Source organism: Danio aesculapii, chromosome 15, assembly GCF_903798145.1.
Source record: "Danio aesculapii chromosome 15, fDanAes4.1, whole genome shotgun sequence".
Taxonomy (NCBI): Eukaryota; Metazoa; Chordata; class Actinopteri; order Cypriniformes; family Danionidae; genus Danio; species Danio aesculapii.
Genome location: NC_079449.1, coordinates 5628183 through 5650043, shown reverse-complemented (window position 1 = coordinate 5650043; position 21861 = coordinate 5628183). Strand labels below are relative to the sequence as shown.

General features: G+C 35.4%; 1 protein-coding gene across 1 annotated transcript in view; it reads right to left on the bottom strand.

Annotated features, from left to right (window-relative positions):
* The window catches only part of wdfy1 (WD repeat and FYVE domain containing 1), a 24732-nt gene extending 5755 nt beyond the window's left edge, over nt 1-18977 (bottom strand). The window contains exons 1-3 of the mRNA XM_056473806.1: nt 18746-18977; nt 8587-8654; nt 3190-3263 (exon numbers count right to left, since the gene is read on the bottom strand). Coding sequence (XP_056329781.1) covers nt 3190-3263; nt 8587-8654; nt 18746-18882 — 279 coding nt within the window. The 5' untranslated portion in view covers nt 18883-18977. The remainder of the gene's footprint in view (nt 1-3189; nt 3264-8586; nt 8655-18745) is intronic.
* Nucleotides 18978-21861: the final 2884 nt, after the last annotated feature.

The following is a 21861-nucleotide window of genomic DNA, read 5'->3' as shown; positions in this document are numbered from 1 at the left end:
CGCCATCTCATAAAGCCTGAATCATCTCAGACTGGTTTCTTGAACATGACAATGTGTTCACTGTACTCAAATGGCCTCCAGTCACTAGAACTAAATCCAATAGAGCACCTTTGGGATGTGATGGAACGGTAGATTCACATCATGGATGTGCAGCCGACAGAGGATTAAGGCAGTTCTGAAGGCAAAGAGGGTCCAACATGTACCTAATAAAGTGGTTGGTGAGTGTATTTAACAAAATTATTGTGTATAGTTTGTTTTTATGCATGTGTGCATGCATTATATATAGATACTAAATATATATATATATATATATATATATATATATATATATATAATAAACACATACATATTGTATGTCCAAACAAACTTCTATTTTGCATGCGATTAATCTTACAATTAGCACAAAAAACTATTTATGAAGTGTGCTTCACTGAGGTGAGTGGGCTTGACAAACCACCTGTGGAAACTCTTCTCTCTAAAGAAAAATTTATAATAAATATATAATACATATTAATCTTGCACCAAATTCTCTGATTAATAAATGTTCCTTTATATAATTAGCACTTGTTGTGTGTATTGCCTCTTCTTGTTGAATCGCTGAATGCCTCCTCAATCGCTTTGAACAAAAGCATCTGCTAATTTACAAGACTAAATGCAAGTTAAATAAATGGTTAAAAAACAGCTAATAAAAACAGCATTTTTCTAGGGATATGTTATAGACCTTTTTCTTGGCTGCTGCATGGAGGGCGCCTTAGCAACCAGCGTCTTCCGGTGGAATGTTTAGAACTTCCGTTTACAGCGTTTACAACCTGTAATTTACGCTCCGAAAATGGGTTTCAATAGTGTTTTGAGTGGATTACGGAGTGTTTTTGTGACACACAACTTTAAAAGGTGTGTGTTAAAGCCGTTATAATCTGTCAGATGTTGTTCAAGCGCGAGAGAAAAACGATCTCCTGGTCGTCAGAAATACAGTGCGCGTATGTGTGTGTGTGTTTGTGTGTGTATGTTCCCAACCTGTCAACTGTTAGCTCAGCGGCTCTTCAATGCGTGCACACACACACACACACACACAATAATTCACTGCGTTATGGAGCAAACCAGACTACTGGCATGAAACTTAACAGGTATGCAAGTCATGCAATTTACAAAAATGACCAATAAAAGTCCGTTACTGATCCTCTGCTGGCTGATGTGCATGTTGATTGTAATCGAGAGCCGTTTATGTTTCATTTAGTTAGTTTGTGTTGTGTAGTATTTACCAAGGTTTGTGTTTTTCTGTCATTTCAAAACGCGCTTTATTTAAACTTTGTGACACCTATTTAATCAGTGTGTTAGTGGGACAGTACAGTAGGCTACGTGTGTGTCAAACATTATGGTGAATTACATTTGTTTGGGTTGGTTATATGTTTGAAAGAAAGAGAAAATGTTGACTTTAGCGATGACGAGGCTTCATTTAAACGGCACAAGATGTCGTTTGACAATGAAGGGAAAATGCTTCGCAGCAGCTGTTTTCCATCCTATAGACGAATTACCAACCTACGTCACACGGGTCCCCGGTTGCAAAAAAAGACCACTGGCAATAGTAAACATGTCGTGTTGTGCGGTGGGATGCCAAATTCAAAAGTCCAAAATTAGAAAACGTAACATTTACTGTACACCACACTGCTTTAATGCTAACTGCAGACATCTTTGGCTAAAAGGGAGCTGAATGGAGTGAGGACCTAATTAACAATGCTCGACTCTGCAGTTCTCATGTTATATCAGGTAATTTCACACTTCGCTATGCTTTCTGACTGCAGCAATGATTTCAGCAAAAACAGTTAAATATGGTTAATTAAACTGCGGACACTGAATGGTCAGAATGAAACATGAAAGTGCAAGTTATTAAGGTAAACTTGGTTTTATATTCACACATTCATTCAGTGACAACTTGTGACACACTCCCTATATTGTTTACCACGGCACTTTGAATATTCGGTCTGAAATATCCTGCAAGTGTGACTTGAAAACAACAATAACACTGTTTATTTGACTGTGAACAATGTTGTACTTTGATAGTCATTGGCTGCTAATATGATTTCACTATTTAGAGTTTGTAAATAATACTTTTATGAAATTATATTATTAAGGAGAAAGTCAGAATGTGCAAACATAAAACCAACTTTACCTCTATGTGTAAGTTCACATATCCTGCCGTACAGGTGCAGTTCGCTGTCAGAATGCAGTCGTTTTGCTTGTTGATGATCTCCAAGCCTTGTAGCGCCGTCTTCTTTCCTTGTACTTGGCTAGGCAGAACCTCGATTTTTAGCACTACATAGCTTTGAATCTGGTAATCATGGAGTATTGTTTCTTGCACATGACCACACAGAACAAAATTGTTGGCATTCAAAGACTTGTAGATCTTTAACTTCTCTCTTGTAAAATCACTTGGAGCTTCAATGAGATTGTATATTTGGGGCTGGATGCTTGGTCATTTCGTCTCATCCAATATCCATTGGGAGGGTGGTATCGCAAATGGACCCGTCAGACGAACGCCGCTCACTTTAACGTTAATTTTGCTGAATCACTGTGCTTATCACTGGGTGACGAGCTGTTATAATATGCTGAAAGCATTGTGGAAATAATATTTATAATATGTAATCAATATTATTTATTTCTAAGACAACAACAAACTCTGCACCGCATCGGATGTCATTCCCTCATGTACATCCTAGCGCTCCCATTTTTTTCTGCCACCTCCCTGCACAAGCATCCTGAATGTTTACAAACATAGTAATTCGTCTATTAGATCGCATTTTTTAAAATGACCAGTCCAGGAGGTGCTGATCGACAACAGTATTGGTTCAAAGTCGTTAAAAGCAAATAAAATAGATTAAAACTATCATTTCAAAGCTGTACAAATGTGACTGTCTCGGCATCAGCTGCCGATCGGAAGTTCTTAGCATTCTCCTTGCGCATACACGCAAAGCATAATGGGTAATTTTGCGTTCTAAGAAAAAGGTCTATATCATGAGAAATATCAAAATATCAATATTCATCAACAACACTGTATATTTTTACAGTATTGTGCAACTGCAGCCCAAGTAAAAATGTTTGTTTTTTGTGTGAGTGCACTTCTAATCTGATGACATGCATATGAACAGATGTAGAGACAAAACACCCCGGCCCTCAGGATACAGCGACACTCACCACAACGGCTCCATTATCCTGACCGATGAAGATCCGCCGGCTGTCATGATGATACGACACACAGGAGCAGGGCGCTGAGCACACACAAACACAACTACTTGAACATTTACATTTGAACACCAAAGAAAAACCTTGAATTAAATTAAGTGCATATATTAGACAAAACATTTAAAGTACACATGAAATCAAAAGCTAACCATATTGACTTCGTAAGCTCACATTGCTAGTTTTCATCTGTGCATGTCAAGAAAACAAAAAGTGTTTGTCGTAATTTAGAATTAAAATCTGAAAATGTACTTCCTGTTTGTTTTCAGTTAAATTCTCAGATTAGGCAAAGAGCATAGAATCACCAACAGGCGACACTCTGTTGCTATTTGGGGAACAGCCACTAGATGCCACTAGTGTCATGCGGCAGCCATTTTGAAATGAAAATTCCAATAGGAAAACAGCAGAGATAACTAGTATTAGACAGAATGAATTAAAATATCGAGTTAAGTATGAGTTAAAATCATAGACTGTAAAATATATGGACGTAGCATTCGCGACGTCACCCATAGGTTTCTGAACACTGCAAAAGAAGCTACTAGTAGGCACGGCCACCCGTCGCCATTTTGTTCGCGCGTCATCGCACCCACGGCGGGATACTAAACAAGGGCAAAGAAGCGGAGAGTGAGCGGAGCTACAGACACCTGCTGGCACTTTTCTTAGACCTGGCAGACAGACTTTACTTTGGGAGAAACACTTAATACTTTATTACCTGCAACTCGCTTGTGTTCTGACCACATGTGCTTGGCTGTCCACTATATCAATAAAGTGTTTAGACGTTTAAAAACACTGTAGTAATACATTGAGCCACTAAACATTGTTCTTATGTCGTTTTTCTACAGAAGGAAAACGCAAATTACTTCAGATAACACTGTATGATAACGCTTCAGATGACTGTTCTTGAGCCTACAGCTAATCAATCTGTCACATTCTGGAGTGCTTTACGGGTCTAAAGAAAAATATTAATGATAAATGATCTTAAATAAAACAAATACATTTATAGAGATGGTATACAATTATATAACTTTACTCACATGGGAAACGGAGGCCACATGAATGGTTTGTGAGCACAATTAAGTGCACACAGCATCACATATCATCTGATAATTGTAAGAAATAAGTCCAAAAGGCAGCTGACTGTGTAAAGCCACATAAAACAACACAAAAATACGATGAATATGCCGAGATCAGTGGCTAATCTGCCGGATACAGCTGAGGTGAAGTGACGGCAACCAGCGAGACCTAGCTGTCACTCAAGTGGCCACGCCCTTAATTAAGCAAACTTAATATAACCTAATATAAAGGAAATGGATGAGTTATAAAAAAATTCACCCCCCTCACAGTTGTCATGGAGGGTAATAATAGCTATATGAACCAAAATCGTTCTTTGTACCAGGCTGTAAACACCTTTTTTTCTGCTGTAAAGTTGGCCATTCTAACAGTGGGCTCAATTGCAATTTGCTCCATTATGGAGCCAGGCCTAGCGGAATTTTGATGAATTGCAGTTTCAGTTACTCCCGTATTGGCCTCCCGAGGGAGAGCGGGAAGTTGCCGCTTGGTTTCACATATAACGTAAAAGGTTAATGAAATAACTTTACTTCTTTTTTTGTTTGTTTTACTCAAATTAGGGTGAATTCAAATGAGTATACACAACAAAAACTACAACGTTATCTGGTAGTTTGTGTGGCCTCTATGATTTTTAAATGACAGCATTAAAAATCATGAATAAAAATATTTATAAAATAAAAAATACATTTGGAGTAAGTAGCTTTTTAAATATAACATTTATTAGTCTTTTTTTTCTTTTTTTTTAACAGACAACACTGGAAAAAAATACTGTGTACTATTATAATATAATACTCCAACAAATGTACTGTTGTTATCAGCATCCCATTTTGAAAGTCATATTAATTTAATTTAACATGTCGGTATTAATATGCATTAAGCCAGTGCGTAAAGTATTAAATTAAAGTCATTTAAAGTAATTTCACCTAAAAGCGACAGTTTCAAGAAAACAAGTATGGTTAACATATTAAACATTAGGTCTGTAAAATAAACTATTAAAAGTGCTGATAATCACCAGTCTATGATAGTAAGTGTTGTATTGATGTCTTTCAGATTGCATTTTATCTTTTTAAAATCAATAAATAAAAAACAAAGCAGCTGCTTGCCATCGCGACAGCAATAAGATCCAATGGACAGCCGATCGTTTTCACTCCAGAATGGCGATGTTGCTAGGCGCTGCTGTTGCAATGGAACCCTTTGGATTAGGTCTGTCTCGAGGTATAGGGTGTGGCTAACGTACTTAACCACGCCCCTCCAACTGTCAGTTATGCCAACAAACTAAAATGGTGAGCAGGGCCCTGCTTTATAAACCAAGCTTAGAGAATAAGCCAGGCTTATTTTGGTAAATCAGGTTTATTAATGGCGGATTCGGTTTAATATATCAAATTAACAATAGTTCAAACTCAGTTACTCTGACAACTTATGCTGGGAAACTAGCCTGGTCCGGGGCAGGTTAACTCTCAGGCTCATTTAAAACTAACATTCCAAAACTGGGGGCTGCTTTATAAAAGTGGTTAAGAAAAGCAGGGATTAAAGTCAAAAACCTGACTTCAATGTGCCGAACTAAACATCCACGCTTAAATTGGTTCCGTAACAGCAAGTTGAAGATCATTTGATCTAACTAATCGGAGTTCAGTTTAAATAATCTAAATAACTACTCATGCACATTACCGTCGCGAAACCCTGAAGGTCGAGCATAGAAATGTTTTTTCACACGCACACGCGCACACGCACGCACACACGCACACGCACACGCACACGCACACGCACACGCACACGCACACACACACGCACACACACACACATACACACACATATATATATATTTAAACAGCATCCACGCGAGTGCTCGCTCGGGAGAGATATTGACAGACCGCCCGCTCCCGTTCAAATTACACCAGAGTTACTGTCCGCTCCCACAATTCATTCGGAAATTTATTCCCGCACCATAAGAAATCTGGTCGGGTCCCACAGCTCCCGCAGTACAGCAGCGAGAATGCAGACCTCTAGTTCGTATTTACCATGTCTCCCTTCTCGTTCAGTTGAAACCCGAAATACTGCCAAACTGCAGAAGTTGTGTTCTTTTTTGAGACCAGGTCACTTGGTGCGCAACTCGCCATCTTACCTCACCTTTCTCTTTGTCTCCTCCACACTGTCTCATGCTGACAATCACGCATACACATTATTAGGCATTAAATAAATAATATTTCATATTTAATACCTGTCTCCTATATAAGTGCATTGCTTTTTATGACGGTATAACTGTATTAAAACTGATACTGTTGCTATTTTTAGATCCCGCGGTATACCATATTACTGCCCAAGCCTAGTCGCAATACACTGAAATTGTGCTTGACTGCGTGCACGTGCGAGAGAGAGAGAGAGAGCTAGAGGGAATGCGCGCTTACTGCCAATTCTTAGGTTTTGCAGCTTTAAAGTCATTCTTTAAGAAATGTAGCCTACTTCTTTATATCAGTCAATGCTTTCCTAATATATTTTCTTTATTAAATTTTGTACTTCATATATAGCAAAGTACACCCCTCACAGATCAATATTTTAAATTAAGTTTTTCTACAGAATGCTTTATAATAATACGTATGTGCACATTAGATTATTCAGTACTAAAGCAAAATAATGAACTAATCTAACAACAAATAAACTGAAGATCACAGTCCAAAAAATGAGTACACCCAAATTAATAAGTTGAGGAAAAATATTTAGTAAAATTTTATAAACAGAAAAAATTCAACATAAACATAAAATAAATTAGCTGAAATGTTGTAGTTTGTATTTGTTTTGTTTGCAATAACTTATTTTAATGTATATATCGTTCTATTCTAAAAGATGTTTGGTGTATATATATATATTTACTATTAAGTGACTAAAGTTGTAATCATAATTAAGAGGTTAAGTGAAATAAAATGGCATCAAATTACGGCAGGCGAATGTTAACATTACTTTGATTAAGCTTGAACTTGACTTAGCCTGAGAGTTAACCTGCCCCGGAGCAGGCTAGTTTCCCAGCATAAGTTGTACTCAGAGTAACTGAGTTTGAACTATTGTAAATTTGATTTATGAAACCAAATCCGCCATTAATAAACCTGATTTACCAAAATTGGTTTATTGGACAGCCCCCTGGTCTACACCTTAGTCACGGACCGGAATCTGTGTTAAACTTTTGTACATACCTAGCAAGAAAATGTATGCTTTTGTTGTATTCCTCTCCTTGTATTTCTTCGGTCAATATGTGCTTGAATCAGATTGCCATTTTCTTACCCTTACAAAAACTTACTTATGTTTTGTGTCAGACATCTGATGATTTCAGGCAGATCATCCTCTATGGGAGTTTTTGGAGAATGTATATTGGAAGACTATTTTTATTTATTTATTTATTTTGTGCGTTAATTTTACCCTTCGCAAAAGACTTAAATTACGAGCCAATGGATGCTTGTATAATAGATGGCTGTATTATTATATATGATGACATGAGACATCTAAACCACTGTTTTGTCATTGCAAATCTTTTAATAAATGTTAAAAAGTTAATTAATTTAAAAAAAAAACTTACGTAAAAATGAAAATTGAGCCTTGACAAGAACTGAAGTAAATAATATTTGCGAAGTGCGAACATTTGCAAACATAACAGTAAAATTAAAATAAATAAAATCTCAAGATAAATGTTTAAAATAATAATAATAATAACAATAATAATACCAAAAGCAAATAAAATTACAAAACATAACTAAAGAAAGCAAGCCATTTCATTACTAAAATACTATATTATTGGATAAATAATTATATCTGAACCATTTTTCGCCAGTTCTCCATTTAATGAACAACACCGGTCATATAAAGAAGCTCAAAAATGAAAACACACACTTTCACACTCTTACTGGCGTCACTGGGGAATACGTATATATATGACATATGAGAAGATGACATAATTGCCATGGCAACAGAAAGTTACCATAGTGACCATACCACTGCGCATGAAGACGTATTAAAAATGTAGCATTTTCCTTTATTTATTACTTTTCTTCACAACTGGTGACGTTCACAGAGTCAATCACCTGAGTACACTCAATTAAACACACGGATTTAAACATTGATCTCAAATGAATTGTATGGCTTTCAGACATTTTGGATTTAGCTAAAAGTATTAATGATGCTCTTTTTGTCTTCATTGTCTGCTATTGTACACGAACAGCATGAACATTATGCAAAACGTCTCTAATTTTGCTCTTTAATAACAGTTTTTTTTTTTTGAGGGGCTGAAGTGATACTCACAGGACACAGTGTGGTAGATGCTGGGCCAGTACTGTCCACTGTCCCGCTTCAGCCAAACCCGAATCGTTCTGAAATAAACAAAAACAGCCTGATTAATCACATGGCAATCAAGCCAAGCAACATATATGTACATTTATTCATCTATGGGTTACTGAAGAGTCCCGTTTCAGTGACTGCATAACACTGTAAATGAGAAATTAATACATTTTGATGAAATAAATGGGTAATTCTGAAAAGTAATGTCCCGTCATCATTCAGTGTAATCATTATATATGAAAATAGTGCTGTCAAACGGGCATCAGGGTGGTGCAGTGCGTAGCACGATCGCCTCACAGCAAGAAGGTCACTTGTTCGAGCCTTGGCTGGGTCAGTTGGCATTTCTGTGTGGAGTTCTGTGTGTCCGGTTTCCCCCACAAGTCAAAACACAAGCAATATAGGTGAATAAACTAAATTGGCTGTAGTTTATGAGTGGATGGGTGTTTCCCGTATTAAGTGTTTCCCGTTATAAAAAGAAAAGTCCATCTAAGTAAAATGCTAGCAGACATCTGTAGCTCCGCTCACGCTCCGCCTCTTTGCCCTTTTTTGGTTAACCCCATTTGGCGCATAACTTGTGAACAAAATGGTGCCGGTTGGCCATGCCCACTTGTACCTTCTTTTACGTTCTTCAGAAAGCTATGGGTGACTTCACGGATACTACGTCCATATCTTTTACAGTCTATGGTAAATATAAGCTTTTATTTTGGATGTGAATAGTCTTTTATCAGCATTAGTAAAAAGTAAATCTACTTATTCTGACAAGTACTGTTCAAATTATCATTCCATCTAAAATGTATTACGCTATAAACGCATTATACTATATTATAATTAATATAGGCAAAGTTAGGTTATTAAGAGAGAATTCTTCTGTAACAATAAATAAATAAATAAATAAATAAACTATATATATATATATATATATATATATATATATATATATATATATATATATACATATACATATATATATACATATACATATATATATACATATATATATATATACATACACACACACACACACACACACACACACACACACACACACCCACAAACACATATCTACATTTCTTAAGGGGACTGATAATATTAACCTTAAAATGTATATGATTTTTTTTTTTGTTATTTTATATTATTTATTTATTTGTTTATTTATTGTTTAGGGTTATTTCTATTGTAATTGTAGAGCCAATACAATGAAAATTCATTTTGTTTACATGTGAATGGCAATAAAGTAAAAGAAAAAAAATTATAATAATATGCTTTTATTCCGGACAAACTAAAAGAAATAAGACTCCAGAAGAAAAAATATTATAGGAAATACTGAGACCAAAATTTCCTTTGTTACAATTATCATGATTAATTTAGACTTAAACTGTATATGCAAATACAAAACATATACATACAAAATAGCTCATATACGAACGCATAAAACAAGTAACAACATTTTAAAAATATACAATAACCCACTGAAGTGTGATGATCAAGCACAAAAACACACACACACATGCTCAGTTTCTGTTCCTGCTTAATTATGAAGTGTATCGTGCATGTGTGTGTGTTTCTGCTTTCACAGAGAAAACGTCCAAGTAATCCTCAGCACTCAACCGCACGTTGCTCTAAAACCATGTTAGCTTGCCAAAACCAGAATATTCCTAATATTAAAGACATTCAGGGACAAATACACTCCCTATATGTAAAGCTCAATCATTTACAGACACTCCAACTAGAGTTTCTGCAAAAGTGTTATAATAATTTATAAAACTGTGAATATAATAGTTTTATAATATTTTGCAAATAAAAATCAGAACTTTAATAAAAAATTGGCTAGGTTTTTTCAAACCCAAACTACACCAATCAGCTATGAGTAGAGACATATACAGTTGAAGTCACAATTATAATCCCTCTGGAAGGGCATCCGCTGTGTAAAACATATGCTGGAATAGTTGGTGGTTCATTCCACCGTGGCAACCCCTAATCAATAAGGGACTAAGCCAAAGGAAAATGAATGAAGGAAATGTCATATCAGGACTTTAATAAACACGGTGATTCTCCATCATAAATGTCCTCATCAGTACACGTGTTTCCCACACTGACCATGATGGATCAGCCATTAACATTTACAGCAGGGAGGAGGTGCTAATCTATTTTTATCCAATAATAAAAGTATTCTCTTGTTTTAACCATGCAAAGCACTTCAGGTTGTGATCAGATAAATACATCTCAGTTTCATCTGTACGCAGCACATTATTCTAAAAGAGTTGAGGCTTGTCTTTTGCATACCTCTGCTTGATGGCATTATGGCAGAAATGGCTTTTTCCTTCTCGTCTTTCCATTGAGCCGTTTCATTTGATACCATCTGATGCTCTTAGCTTTTAGCTTACAGATGTTTTTCTTGGCCTAAAACATCTTTTCCTTTACACGGACTGTACTTATGGCTTTCCATATTATAATTATCATAGATTTTTGGTCATTTTTGAGGTTTTTGTTGCAATATAGAAGAAAAAGACAAATAATCCTTCGTGGCATAGATTCAACAAGGTACTACAAATTTTCCTCTAATATTTTGCTCCATATTGACATGATAGCATCACGCAGTTGCTGCAGATTTGTCGGCTGCGCATCTATGATGCAAATCTCCCGTTCCACCACATCTCAATGGTGCTCTATTGGATTTAGATCTGGTGACTGTGGAGGCCATTTGAGTACAGTGAACTCATTGTCATGTTCAAGAAACCAGTCTGAGATGATTTACGCTTTATGAAATGGCACATTATCCTGCTGGAAGTACTGTGGTCATAAAGGGATGGACATGGTCAGCAACACTACTCAGGTAGGCTGTGGTGTTGACACGATGCTCAATTAGTACTAATGGGCCCAAAATGTGCCAAGAAAATATCCCCCACACCATTACACCACCACTACCAGCCTGAACCATTGACACAAGGCAGGATGGATCCATCCTATCATGTTGTTGATGACAAGTTCTGACCCTACCATCTGAATGTCACAGCAGAAATCGAGACTCATCAGATCAGGCAACGTTTTTCCAATCTTCTATTGTCCAATTTTGGTGAGCCTGTGTGAATTGTAGCCTCAGTTTCCTGTTTTTAGCTGACAGGAGTGCCACCTGGTGTGGTCTTCTGCTGCTGTAGCCCATCTGCCTCAAGGTTGGACGTGTTGTGTATTCAGAGATGCTCTTCTGCAGACCTCGGTTGTAACGAGTGCTTATTTGAGTTACTGTTGCCTTTCTATCAGCTGGAACCAGTCTGGCCATTCTCCTCTGCATCTGGCATCAACAAGGAATTTGTGCCCACAGAACTGCCGCTCACTGGATATTTTCTCTTTTTCAGACCATTCTCTGTAAACCCTAGAGATGGTTGTGCGTGTAAATTCCAGATCAGCCGTTTCTGAAATACTCAAACAACCATTCCACGTTCAAAGTCACTTAAATCCGCTTTCTTCCTCATTCTGATGCTCGGTTTGAACAGCAGCAGATCATCTTGACCATGTCTACATGCCTAAATGTATTGAGTTGCTGCTATGTGGTTGGCTGATTAGATTGGCAGTTGGACAGGTGTACCTAAAAAAGTGGCCGGGGAGTGTATATACTGCAACATAAATACAATTTGACCAGATGACTTAAGTAGCTCAATTTACAAAGTCATTACTTTCAGTTTATTGGGATTATTTTGTATAGGGGAATGAAATATAAATATCTTTATGTAATTTATTATGTACATATATTAAACAAACTACAGTCATAAATAAACAAAATGGAGCAAATATCAAAGTAAAAAAGCAACATGTTTTCAGGAGAGCGTCTAACAGTATTCAGGTACAGAAATTGAATAGTAAAATGTAAAACAACGCTGCACAGTCTTCATCATTCAATTAATTCAAGAAAAATTATTTTATTAAGCTTCTGTATGATTTAAACTCTCTTATAATGCTCATACAGGTCGGTGCCAGTAGCCTAGTGGTTAAGTTCGCCGACATATAGCCCCATGGTGCTCACGGCGACCCGAGTTCGATTCCCGGCTCGAGGTCCTTTGCCGATCCTTCCCCCATCTCTACTCCCAATACTTTCCTGTCTGTAACCTCCACTGTCCTATGCAAATTAAAGGTGAAAAAACCCTAAAAAATAATTATTAAAAAAAAAAAATGCTCATATAGTCACAGGCCTTAAAAACAAACGCAGATGATAAACCTTTACCCTATTATGGTTCAATTCTGCAGAGTCTAAACAAACCTTGTGTGTTTTGACCTATGCTTTCTGTTCATCTATAATCCCAACTCAACATTCTATATCTTGCGATGTGACTATTGTGGATGAACTTTCAGGTCACCTACAGTACAACCTCCAGTGCTTCCCACAGGTTTAAAAAACACCTTTTACCCACATCACATAAACAGTTAACTATATGCGACAAACAAAACAATTACATTTTTAACAATAATTTTATTTATTAAGACAGTGTTATACACTGTTATTTTCAATGGGTTAAAGTTAAAAAAAAGATGTTGAAATAAAACAAGAAATCCACTATTTTTCTTACTTTTGCTATTCAGGAGCCATGTGCACCCGCTGACAGGTATAATCTGCCTCTCTCTCTCTTTCAAGTTTAAAGAAAACCTAAATGCCAAAGCAGTTCAGATATGTACATTAAATAGCCTATATATTATATTGACATCATCAAATGAATAAAATAACCAGTAAATGAGACATAAATGACAGAAAACAGAAAATAAAACAGACAATATCTCTAAAAATTATCATAATTACAAGATTAAAACATGTAGATTATTTGAATAAGGCAAATGCCTTGATTAACTGTTACTAATGGTATATATTTCAGCCAGTTTAGCCCAGTCATTTCGTCCTCTCTGAGTATATAGTGAAGGCCTCCTGAGTCATTTAGGAAGAAAAAAATGTAATATTTAATGTTGCTTTGACTCTTGTGACTGTGCGTAACGACCCGAGTTCGATTCCTGGCTCGACGTCCTATGCCGACTCTTCCCCTCTCTCTGCTCCCAATACTTTCCTGTCTGTTCTTCACTATACTATCCCAATAAAAAAAAAGGTGAAAAAAAAAAACTAAAAATATTATTATAAAAACATCACAGCAATAGCGTTAGTTGCAGCAGATTGATTTTACGGTACAATGTTAAACTTTGACACCTTTATGGCACTGGAGGACGATCTCCAAGTGGCTCCAAGTCTCCAAAGTTAAACCAAGAATAGTCTTGTGCTATAAACATTGTGCTCACCATTCTCATTAAGTTCAAATGAATAATGATTATAAAAAATAGACTGTTGCACTGTGTCTCGTCAATAAGCTTGTTTATATAGTTCCATTTGGTGTGTGTGCACTATTGTGTGCAATATTTGTATGCTTATAACCACCTCCGAGCATAGAGGGGGTCCCGAGTCACTGGTGTTGTTATTTTAGGGGTCACGGGCTGAAAAGTTCGAGAACCCCTGCTTTAAAACACCATATTTTGGACTGTTCTTTATTTGAACTGTTTTATCATAATTGGTTTTATCTGCGTTTCTAGCGAGAGCCATTTTTGTGCAATCAAGTGACTACAGAAATCAGTGGAACTGACAGACTATCACTCAAAACTCATCACTGCTACACTAAGAATGTTTGTCTGAAACACATTGAGATTTTTCTAGAAACTGAATGGCATCCATCACTATGATCTTTCCTTATAAAGAAAGACCGGGTTATTAACTGAGCCTCAGAGGGGTGCCTAAACATTTGCACAAAATCAAATATGAATGATTCTGAGAGCACAAAAATAGACCTGACCTTTAAACTGCTCTGAAAAGACTGAAACTATTTTCCAGACCAAAATATCTGCTTTTCTAACCGATCACATGAGCTACTTTCAAGTTACTGATAATCTTAAAGCTTCCCTCAATGGGTGTTAGGAAACACATGCTCCTGAATGTCTGAGTTTCTCTTATTTTCAAGCATTAAAAAACGTTTATTCTTCTGAAACATTAAGATGAATCAGCTGAAATGCATGAGAATGACTTGACAAACATCTGTGACTGCTGAGAAAGACATTAAAAAAACTTTAAACTGGTCTCATAGCTGACAAATGTCTACAAAGACCACCAAAAAAAGAGCTTTACCAGCTTAATCATCATTTCCAAAGGAATTCAGAGTAAAAAACACAGCGCTGCTCCAAAATATCATCCAAAATATTCTCATTGTAGCACAATATCCATGTAATTTCTGTAATGCAATTACACTACATTCCCTGTAATACAAATCATTATACTTTGATTTTCCTTCAAAAATATAATCCAGACAGAAATCCAGATTATATTGAAAGATGAAAGTCATATACACCTAGGGTGAGTGAATAGAGTGTACTAAACTGTATATATTATAGTATCTTCAACCGTTTGTTAATGAATGCTACCGCTTACTGTAGTTTTAACTATAGTGAACTGATAAACTGTAATAAATAAATGTAGTATACTTTAGTTTTTACTACAGTAAACTGTGGTGTAGAGTTGTATAATATACCATATAGTTGGATAAAACTAGTCTTGGGTTATCTGTATATATTACTTGTGTTACTACAGAGTATATTATATAATACTCTAACCATAGAATGTCTACTAGCACTTAGCTATAGTAAGATTCAACAACACTGTAGTATTTATTTACTATAAATTACTATAGTATTTTTAGATGTGGGATCATCAACAGAAGAAAAGAAGTGAAGCTTGTCATAAATTATGACAAATTTAGTTCTGGAAGCAAACTAAACGCACTACCACAGTGTTTTAGATGTTTAACATTGTAAACATGCTAGTAATCCTTCAGTAAAATCCTTCACCACCGTGGTAAATATCACTAGTACTATAGTATTTTCACACACATTTACGCAAAAAATATACAAGTACGTACTTCGACCAACACAAAGCGCTAATTTACAAATAAATGAAGTGGTAAAACTAATAAATAATTTAGTATACTGCTTAAGTTTTTACTACCATAAACTGTGCAGTATTGCTGTATATAACTTATAGTTGGATAAAACTTCAGTGTTGAGTTATTTGTATATATTACTATAGTTGTTGTGTTACTAGTGGAGTACAGAATACTATAACTTTTTTTTTTAACCCAAGTTCAGCTGGTTAACGCTTGGGTCGAATTTTCCTTGCCAATCCTAAGCCAATTGTAATGGTTTGTTTTGGTTCAATTTGGGATTTCCACAACCTGCAGAGCTCGGGGGAATCAAAGTGAGCACTCCTACTTGGCCCCACCCTGACCCTGAATACTATAACTTTTTACTATAGTGTGGTTTAACAACAGTGTGGTGTTTACTATAAATTACTCTAGTATTTTTTCATGTGGGCAGATATCAATAGAAGAAACTCATACAGGTTAGGCTTGTGCCGGTATTCGGTAATGCGATAAATCACGGTAATGAATATGCACGATATTGTTATCGCAGGCACTTCAAAATACCGTGAAAAATAATAGATCCGAATTTATATTCTTAGAACGCGCCTTAGCTTATTTTCCATCAACCGCTTGAAGAAACACTGCGTATATGCTGCGCAGAACTGATGCGCACTCTGATGTAAACAATCCCCACATGTAGAAGCACTGTGTGCAAGCAGTAATAATTGCTCAAGTTTACTTTTATATTGTGTATTGTTTTATTTATATTTATTTGTATTTAAATGTTTGAAGTACTTTTAGTTAATTAAAAAGTTATTAAAGTTACTAAGTTGATGAAACTGAAGTTTTTTGTGTTTTTTTACCTGTTTCTCTAGTAAAATTACAATATCGTGATAATACCGTATACCGTGATAAAAGCTCAATCAATTAATCGCAGCATGAAAATGTGATACCGGCACATGCCTAATACAGGTTTAGAAATGGTGAAGCGGTGTTTAAATCATGACACAGAATTTATTCTGGAAGCAAACTAAACTGTTAACCAAAAAAAAAAAACTTGTCAAGTTTGAGAATCTCCATTCAAAACACTGAACAACAAAAACAAACAGTGATTTGCATACATAAATATGCTACTAATCCTTCAGTTTTTATACCACGGTTGTAAACATATACCACAAGTATACTATAGTATTTTTACACAAATTTACATAAAAGAATAAACAAGTATGTACTTGTTAATCTACCAATAAATGAAGCTAATCTACAAATAAATGAAGTGGTATAACTGTAATAAATAATGTAGTATACTACTTTAGGATTTACTACAGTACACTGTGGTGTTTTGTTGTATAATATACCCTAGAGTAGGATAAATCTAGTAATGGGTTATCTGAATATATACTATTGTTGTTTTATTACTAGTCGAGTATAGAATACTATAACTATAGAATTACTATAATTTTTTACTACAGTACGGTTTAACAACACTTTGGTGTTTACTATAAATTACTGTAGTATTTTTCATGTGGCCGGATATCAACAGAAGAAAAAAAACAAAAAACACAGGTTTGGAATAGGCGAAGTGGCATTTAAATCTTGACACAATTGTCGTTCTCGAAGCGAATTGTTCTGGAAGTTAACCAAAACAAAACTTGTCAGTTTCAGCACTCTCTATATATTACTACATGTTATCTTACTACAGAGTGGAGTATAGAATTACTATACTGTATACCATCACTGTACTATAGTATTATTCAAAAATATTCAAAAAGTGTGGTGTTTACTATAAAGTACTATAGTTTTTTTTTTTTATGTGGGCGGATATCAACAGAAGAAAAGAAACTCATATGGCCCGTTTCCACTGAGTGGTTCTGTACACTTTTCTGAACGTCTCCACTGTCAAAAGGAACCAAAAAGCAAACTGTATCATACCACTTTTTAAGCTCATGAAAATAAAGTGCGCGTGATTAATGAAGTGCTTCTGTTCTCACATCCGAACATTTCAGAAATGGACAAACGCGAGAGTGATGCGCGAAAAAACATAGCAAATGAGTGACGTCGACCATTGGTACCCTTTTGGCAGTGGAAACGCCAGTCTGATAAAGGTGATCTGTACCGTACTGTACCAGTCAGTGCAAATGGGCCAATACAGGTTTGATAAAAATCAGAGGGGTGTGTGGAAGTGAACGAAGCTTAACGTTAACTACTAACCAAAACTTTCAAGTTCAAGAATCTCAATTCAAATCACTAAAAAAAACCAAACACCACCACAGTGTTTAGACGTTTAACACAGTACATAAACATGCTATTGATCCTTCAGTGTTTGTACCACAGTAAATATCAAAGTATTTCTATAGTTATAGTAATTCATGAAAGTATATCAAAGTAAGTCTTTTTAAACATTCTTTTGTATAAGAATAAACAAGTATATACCTCAACAAACGCAAAGTGCTAATCTACAAACAAATTAAGTGTTTTATAGTAATTTCCAGAAAGCATTATAGTGATTTTAAATCATACTTTTGTAAATTACCTTACTTCAATGAATCTGTTGTGGTAATTCTACAGCTGCTAATTGCTATGGTAAAACAACAGATCTAGAAAGTTAAAACATGGAGGTATAACTGTAATAAACGATGTAGCATAATACTTCAGGTTTTACTGTGGGATCACATACATTATAGTTGGATAAAACTACAGTATTGGGTTATTTGTATATATTATTATAGATGCTTTGTTACTAGTAGAGTACAGAATACTATAATTATAGAATTACTATAGTATTTTTTTCATGTGGGCGGATATGAACTGAAGAAAAGAAACTCATACAGGTTTGAAAAAAGCGGAGGGGTGTGTGTAAATCATGACACAAATTTCATTCTGGAAGTTTAACGTTAACTGCTAACCAAAACAAAACTATTCAAGTTTAATTTCTGTTCAAAACACTAAAACACACACAAGCACCACCACAGTGTTTTAGATGTTTAACACAGTATATAAACATGCTACTAATCCTTCCGTTTTTGTACCACGGTGCTAAATATCATAGTACTATAGTATTTTCACACATTCTTTCGTATGATAAATAAACAAATCTATACTTCAACAAACACAAAGCGCCAATCCCCAGATAAATGGAGTGTTTTGATCGCTGTTTGACCGTGTGTGGGGGTTTCCAGCAGCGGCTGTACCTGTCCTCGCTGACCGTGATTACTCCGTCCTCCTTCGGGATAAGCACCGCCGCGTTCACGCCGTCGCTGTGGCCCTCAATCTTGTTCAGCAGAACCGGTCTGGAGCTCTGGGGCCTCGAGTGGATCTCCGCCGCCATGGCCGCCTCTCCTGCTTCCCTGTGCGCGATAATAACGATGATGATTCCCCGACTCGAGTCAGCTGAGCGCAGGAGAACTTCAACCACAACAGCAGATACCGTAACACTCCGTCAAAACGCGCCCAGGAAAACAGAAACGTGTAGAGGAAACAATACTCGTGTTTTTCAACCGTAAAATACTTGGATTAATCTGTTGTGGAAATTTTGTAGTTACTATGGTAATACAACAACTCTAGAAAGTATGGAAGCCCATTCCCGCCACTAAATAAAAAAATAAAAATAAATACAATGTAAAAAATTTATAAAGTCAGAACTGTGAGTTATTAAGTCAAAATTGTGAGTTATTAAATCAGAATTCCGAGTTATAAAGTCGCAATTCTGACTTTTTAACTCGCAATTCTGACTTGATAACTCACAATTCTGACTTGATAACTCACAATTCTGACTTGATAACTCACAATTCTGACTTTTTAACTCGCAATTCTGACTTGATAACTCACAATTCTGACTTAATAACTCACAATTCTGACTTGATAACTCAGAATTCTGACTTGATAACTCACAATTCTGACTTTTTAACTCGCAATTCTGACTTGATAACTCACAATTCTGACTTAATAACTCACAATTCTGACTTGATAACTCAGAATTCTGACTTGATAACTCACAATTCTGACTTTTTAACTCGCAATTCTGACTTGATAACTCATAATTCTGACTTTATAACTCACAATTCTGACTTGATAACTCATAATTCTGACTTTATAACTCGCAGTTCTGACTTGATAACTCAGAATTCTGACTTGATAACTCACAATTCTGACTTTATAACTCAGAATTCTGACTTTTTAACTCGCAATTCTGACTTGATAACTCGCAAGTCTGACTTTTTAACTCGCAAGTCTGACTTGATAACTCACAATTCTGACTTGATAACTCACAATTCTGACTTGATAGCTCGCAAGTCTGACTTTTTAACTCGCAATTCTGACTTGATAACTCGTAATTCTGACTTGATAATTTAGAATTCTGACTTTATAACTCGGAATTGCAACTTTGTAACTCAGTATTCTGACTTTATAACTCGCAGTTCAGACTTGATAACTCGGAATTGCGACTTTATAACTCACAATTCTGACTTAACTCGGAATTCTGACTTAATACAGTAACTCAGAATTCTGACTTAACTCGCAATTCTGACTTTATTCATTTTTTTATTATAATTTTTTTTAGTTCAGTTGTGGGAACGGGCTTCTATAAGTAAGTTCAAACATGGAGGAATAATAAAAAAGCACACATTGGCAAAATATTGTCGTAATTTACAGTTTTAGGGAAAGTTACTTTTGACAATTAATGCATATTTTACTTGTTGCGTTTTTATACGTTTTAAACGTTGTTGTTTTTATACGTTACTTTTGAACCACGTATACAGGCCTGTATCCAGGAGGGGGGGGGGGGGGGTTGTAGGTCGGGTGGTTCGAAAGACCCACCCTTCACTGACAAAGCTCCAGAATTGTTCACATACATGAGCTCATTTATCTTATTTTCACAGCTATGCCATCATAAATAGTGAAAATAAACTGTTGAAAAAGGCTTTAAAACCAAGCGGAATCCTCTGTTGGCTGTCACTTCCACATGTCTTCAGCTAATTAGTTTTGACCAACGCAAACATAAAACATAAAATGTCCCGGATGTATATATGTTGCACTACCATTGTTAATGAGGTCAGGCTTTCAATAATTACACCAGTTAGATGATACTCTTTACACTATCAATGTGAATTAAACACTATAAAACAACACTTTAAAACACAGTAACACCAGGATTTTAACTCTGCCAATTTTGCAGTGCAACATCCAGCTGTGCAAGAAAACATAGAATCTGATGTGAGTGACATCATCTTTTGCTATTGCATTGTTTTTAAATGGAGAAAATATTTTAGAAGTAACCTTTATTCTAAACATTGGACCTTATTCTTGAAACAAAAAAATGACCAATAAAAAGGTGTGAAGCACCAAAAACGGCCCATATTGAAATGAAATTGAATAGTTTGGCTGTTGTTGTTATTAATGAATTTTTTTAATGTTTTTTTTTACAAAGCTAGAAAAATCATGAAGTTCTACATTATTATTATTATTATTATTATTATAATTATTATGTTTGACGTTTTCATCATTCAAATGTCCAAATTCTGACTAAGGACTTGAATGTGCTGGCCAGTTTGTTTCTTTATTGCAAATCTTTTGAAAATGTTTTTGGTACATCAAAAAGTGTGGTAATGATAACCATCCGACAAGCTAATCCAGCTAAAAAATCTGCTTAAAATGTCACCAAAATGCATTTTTTTATCTCATAATTAAATAGAAAGTGAGGCGTAGAACTGCAAAAAGGTCAAATTTTTTGAGAAAAAAGAACCACCCCTTTGACCAGGCTGGCTTCGGGTACTTGGATAAATCTGTTGTGGTAATTCTATAGTTGCTTTAGTAAGACAACAGCTCTAGAAAGTTAAAACATGTTTGAATAAAATAAAACATACACGTATAGAAAACTACTATAGTAATTTACAGTGTTGGCTAAAGTTACTTTTGAAAGTAAAGCATTACTCCTCAAAAAAGTATCTATGTCCGATACTTAGTTACTTTTATGGCAAGTAATGGTTTACGGTACTTTTGAAGCAAATAAAGTACTTGGATTAATGTGTTAATTCTATTTGCTATTTGATATATATATATATATACAGTTGAAGTCAGAATTATTAGCCCCCCTATTTATTTTTTTCCCCAATTTCTGTTTAATAGAGAGAAGATTTTTAACAACACATTTCTAAACATGATCGTTTTAATAACTCATTTATTATATCTTTGCCATGATGACAGTAAATAATATTTGACTAGATATTTTTAAGACACTTCTATACAGCTTAAAGTGACATTTAAAGGCCTAACTAGGTTAATTAGGTTAACTAGGCAGGTTAGGGGA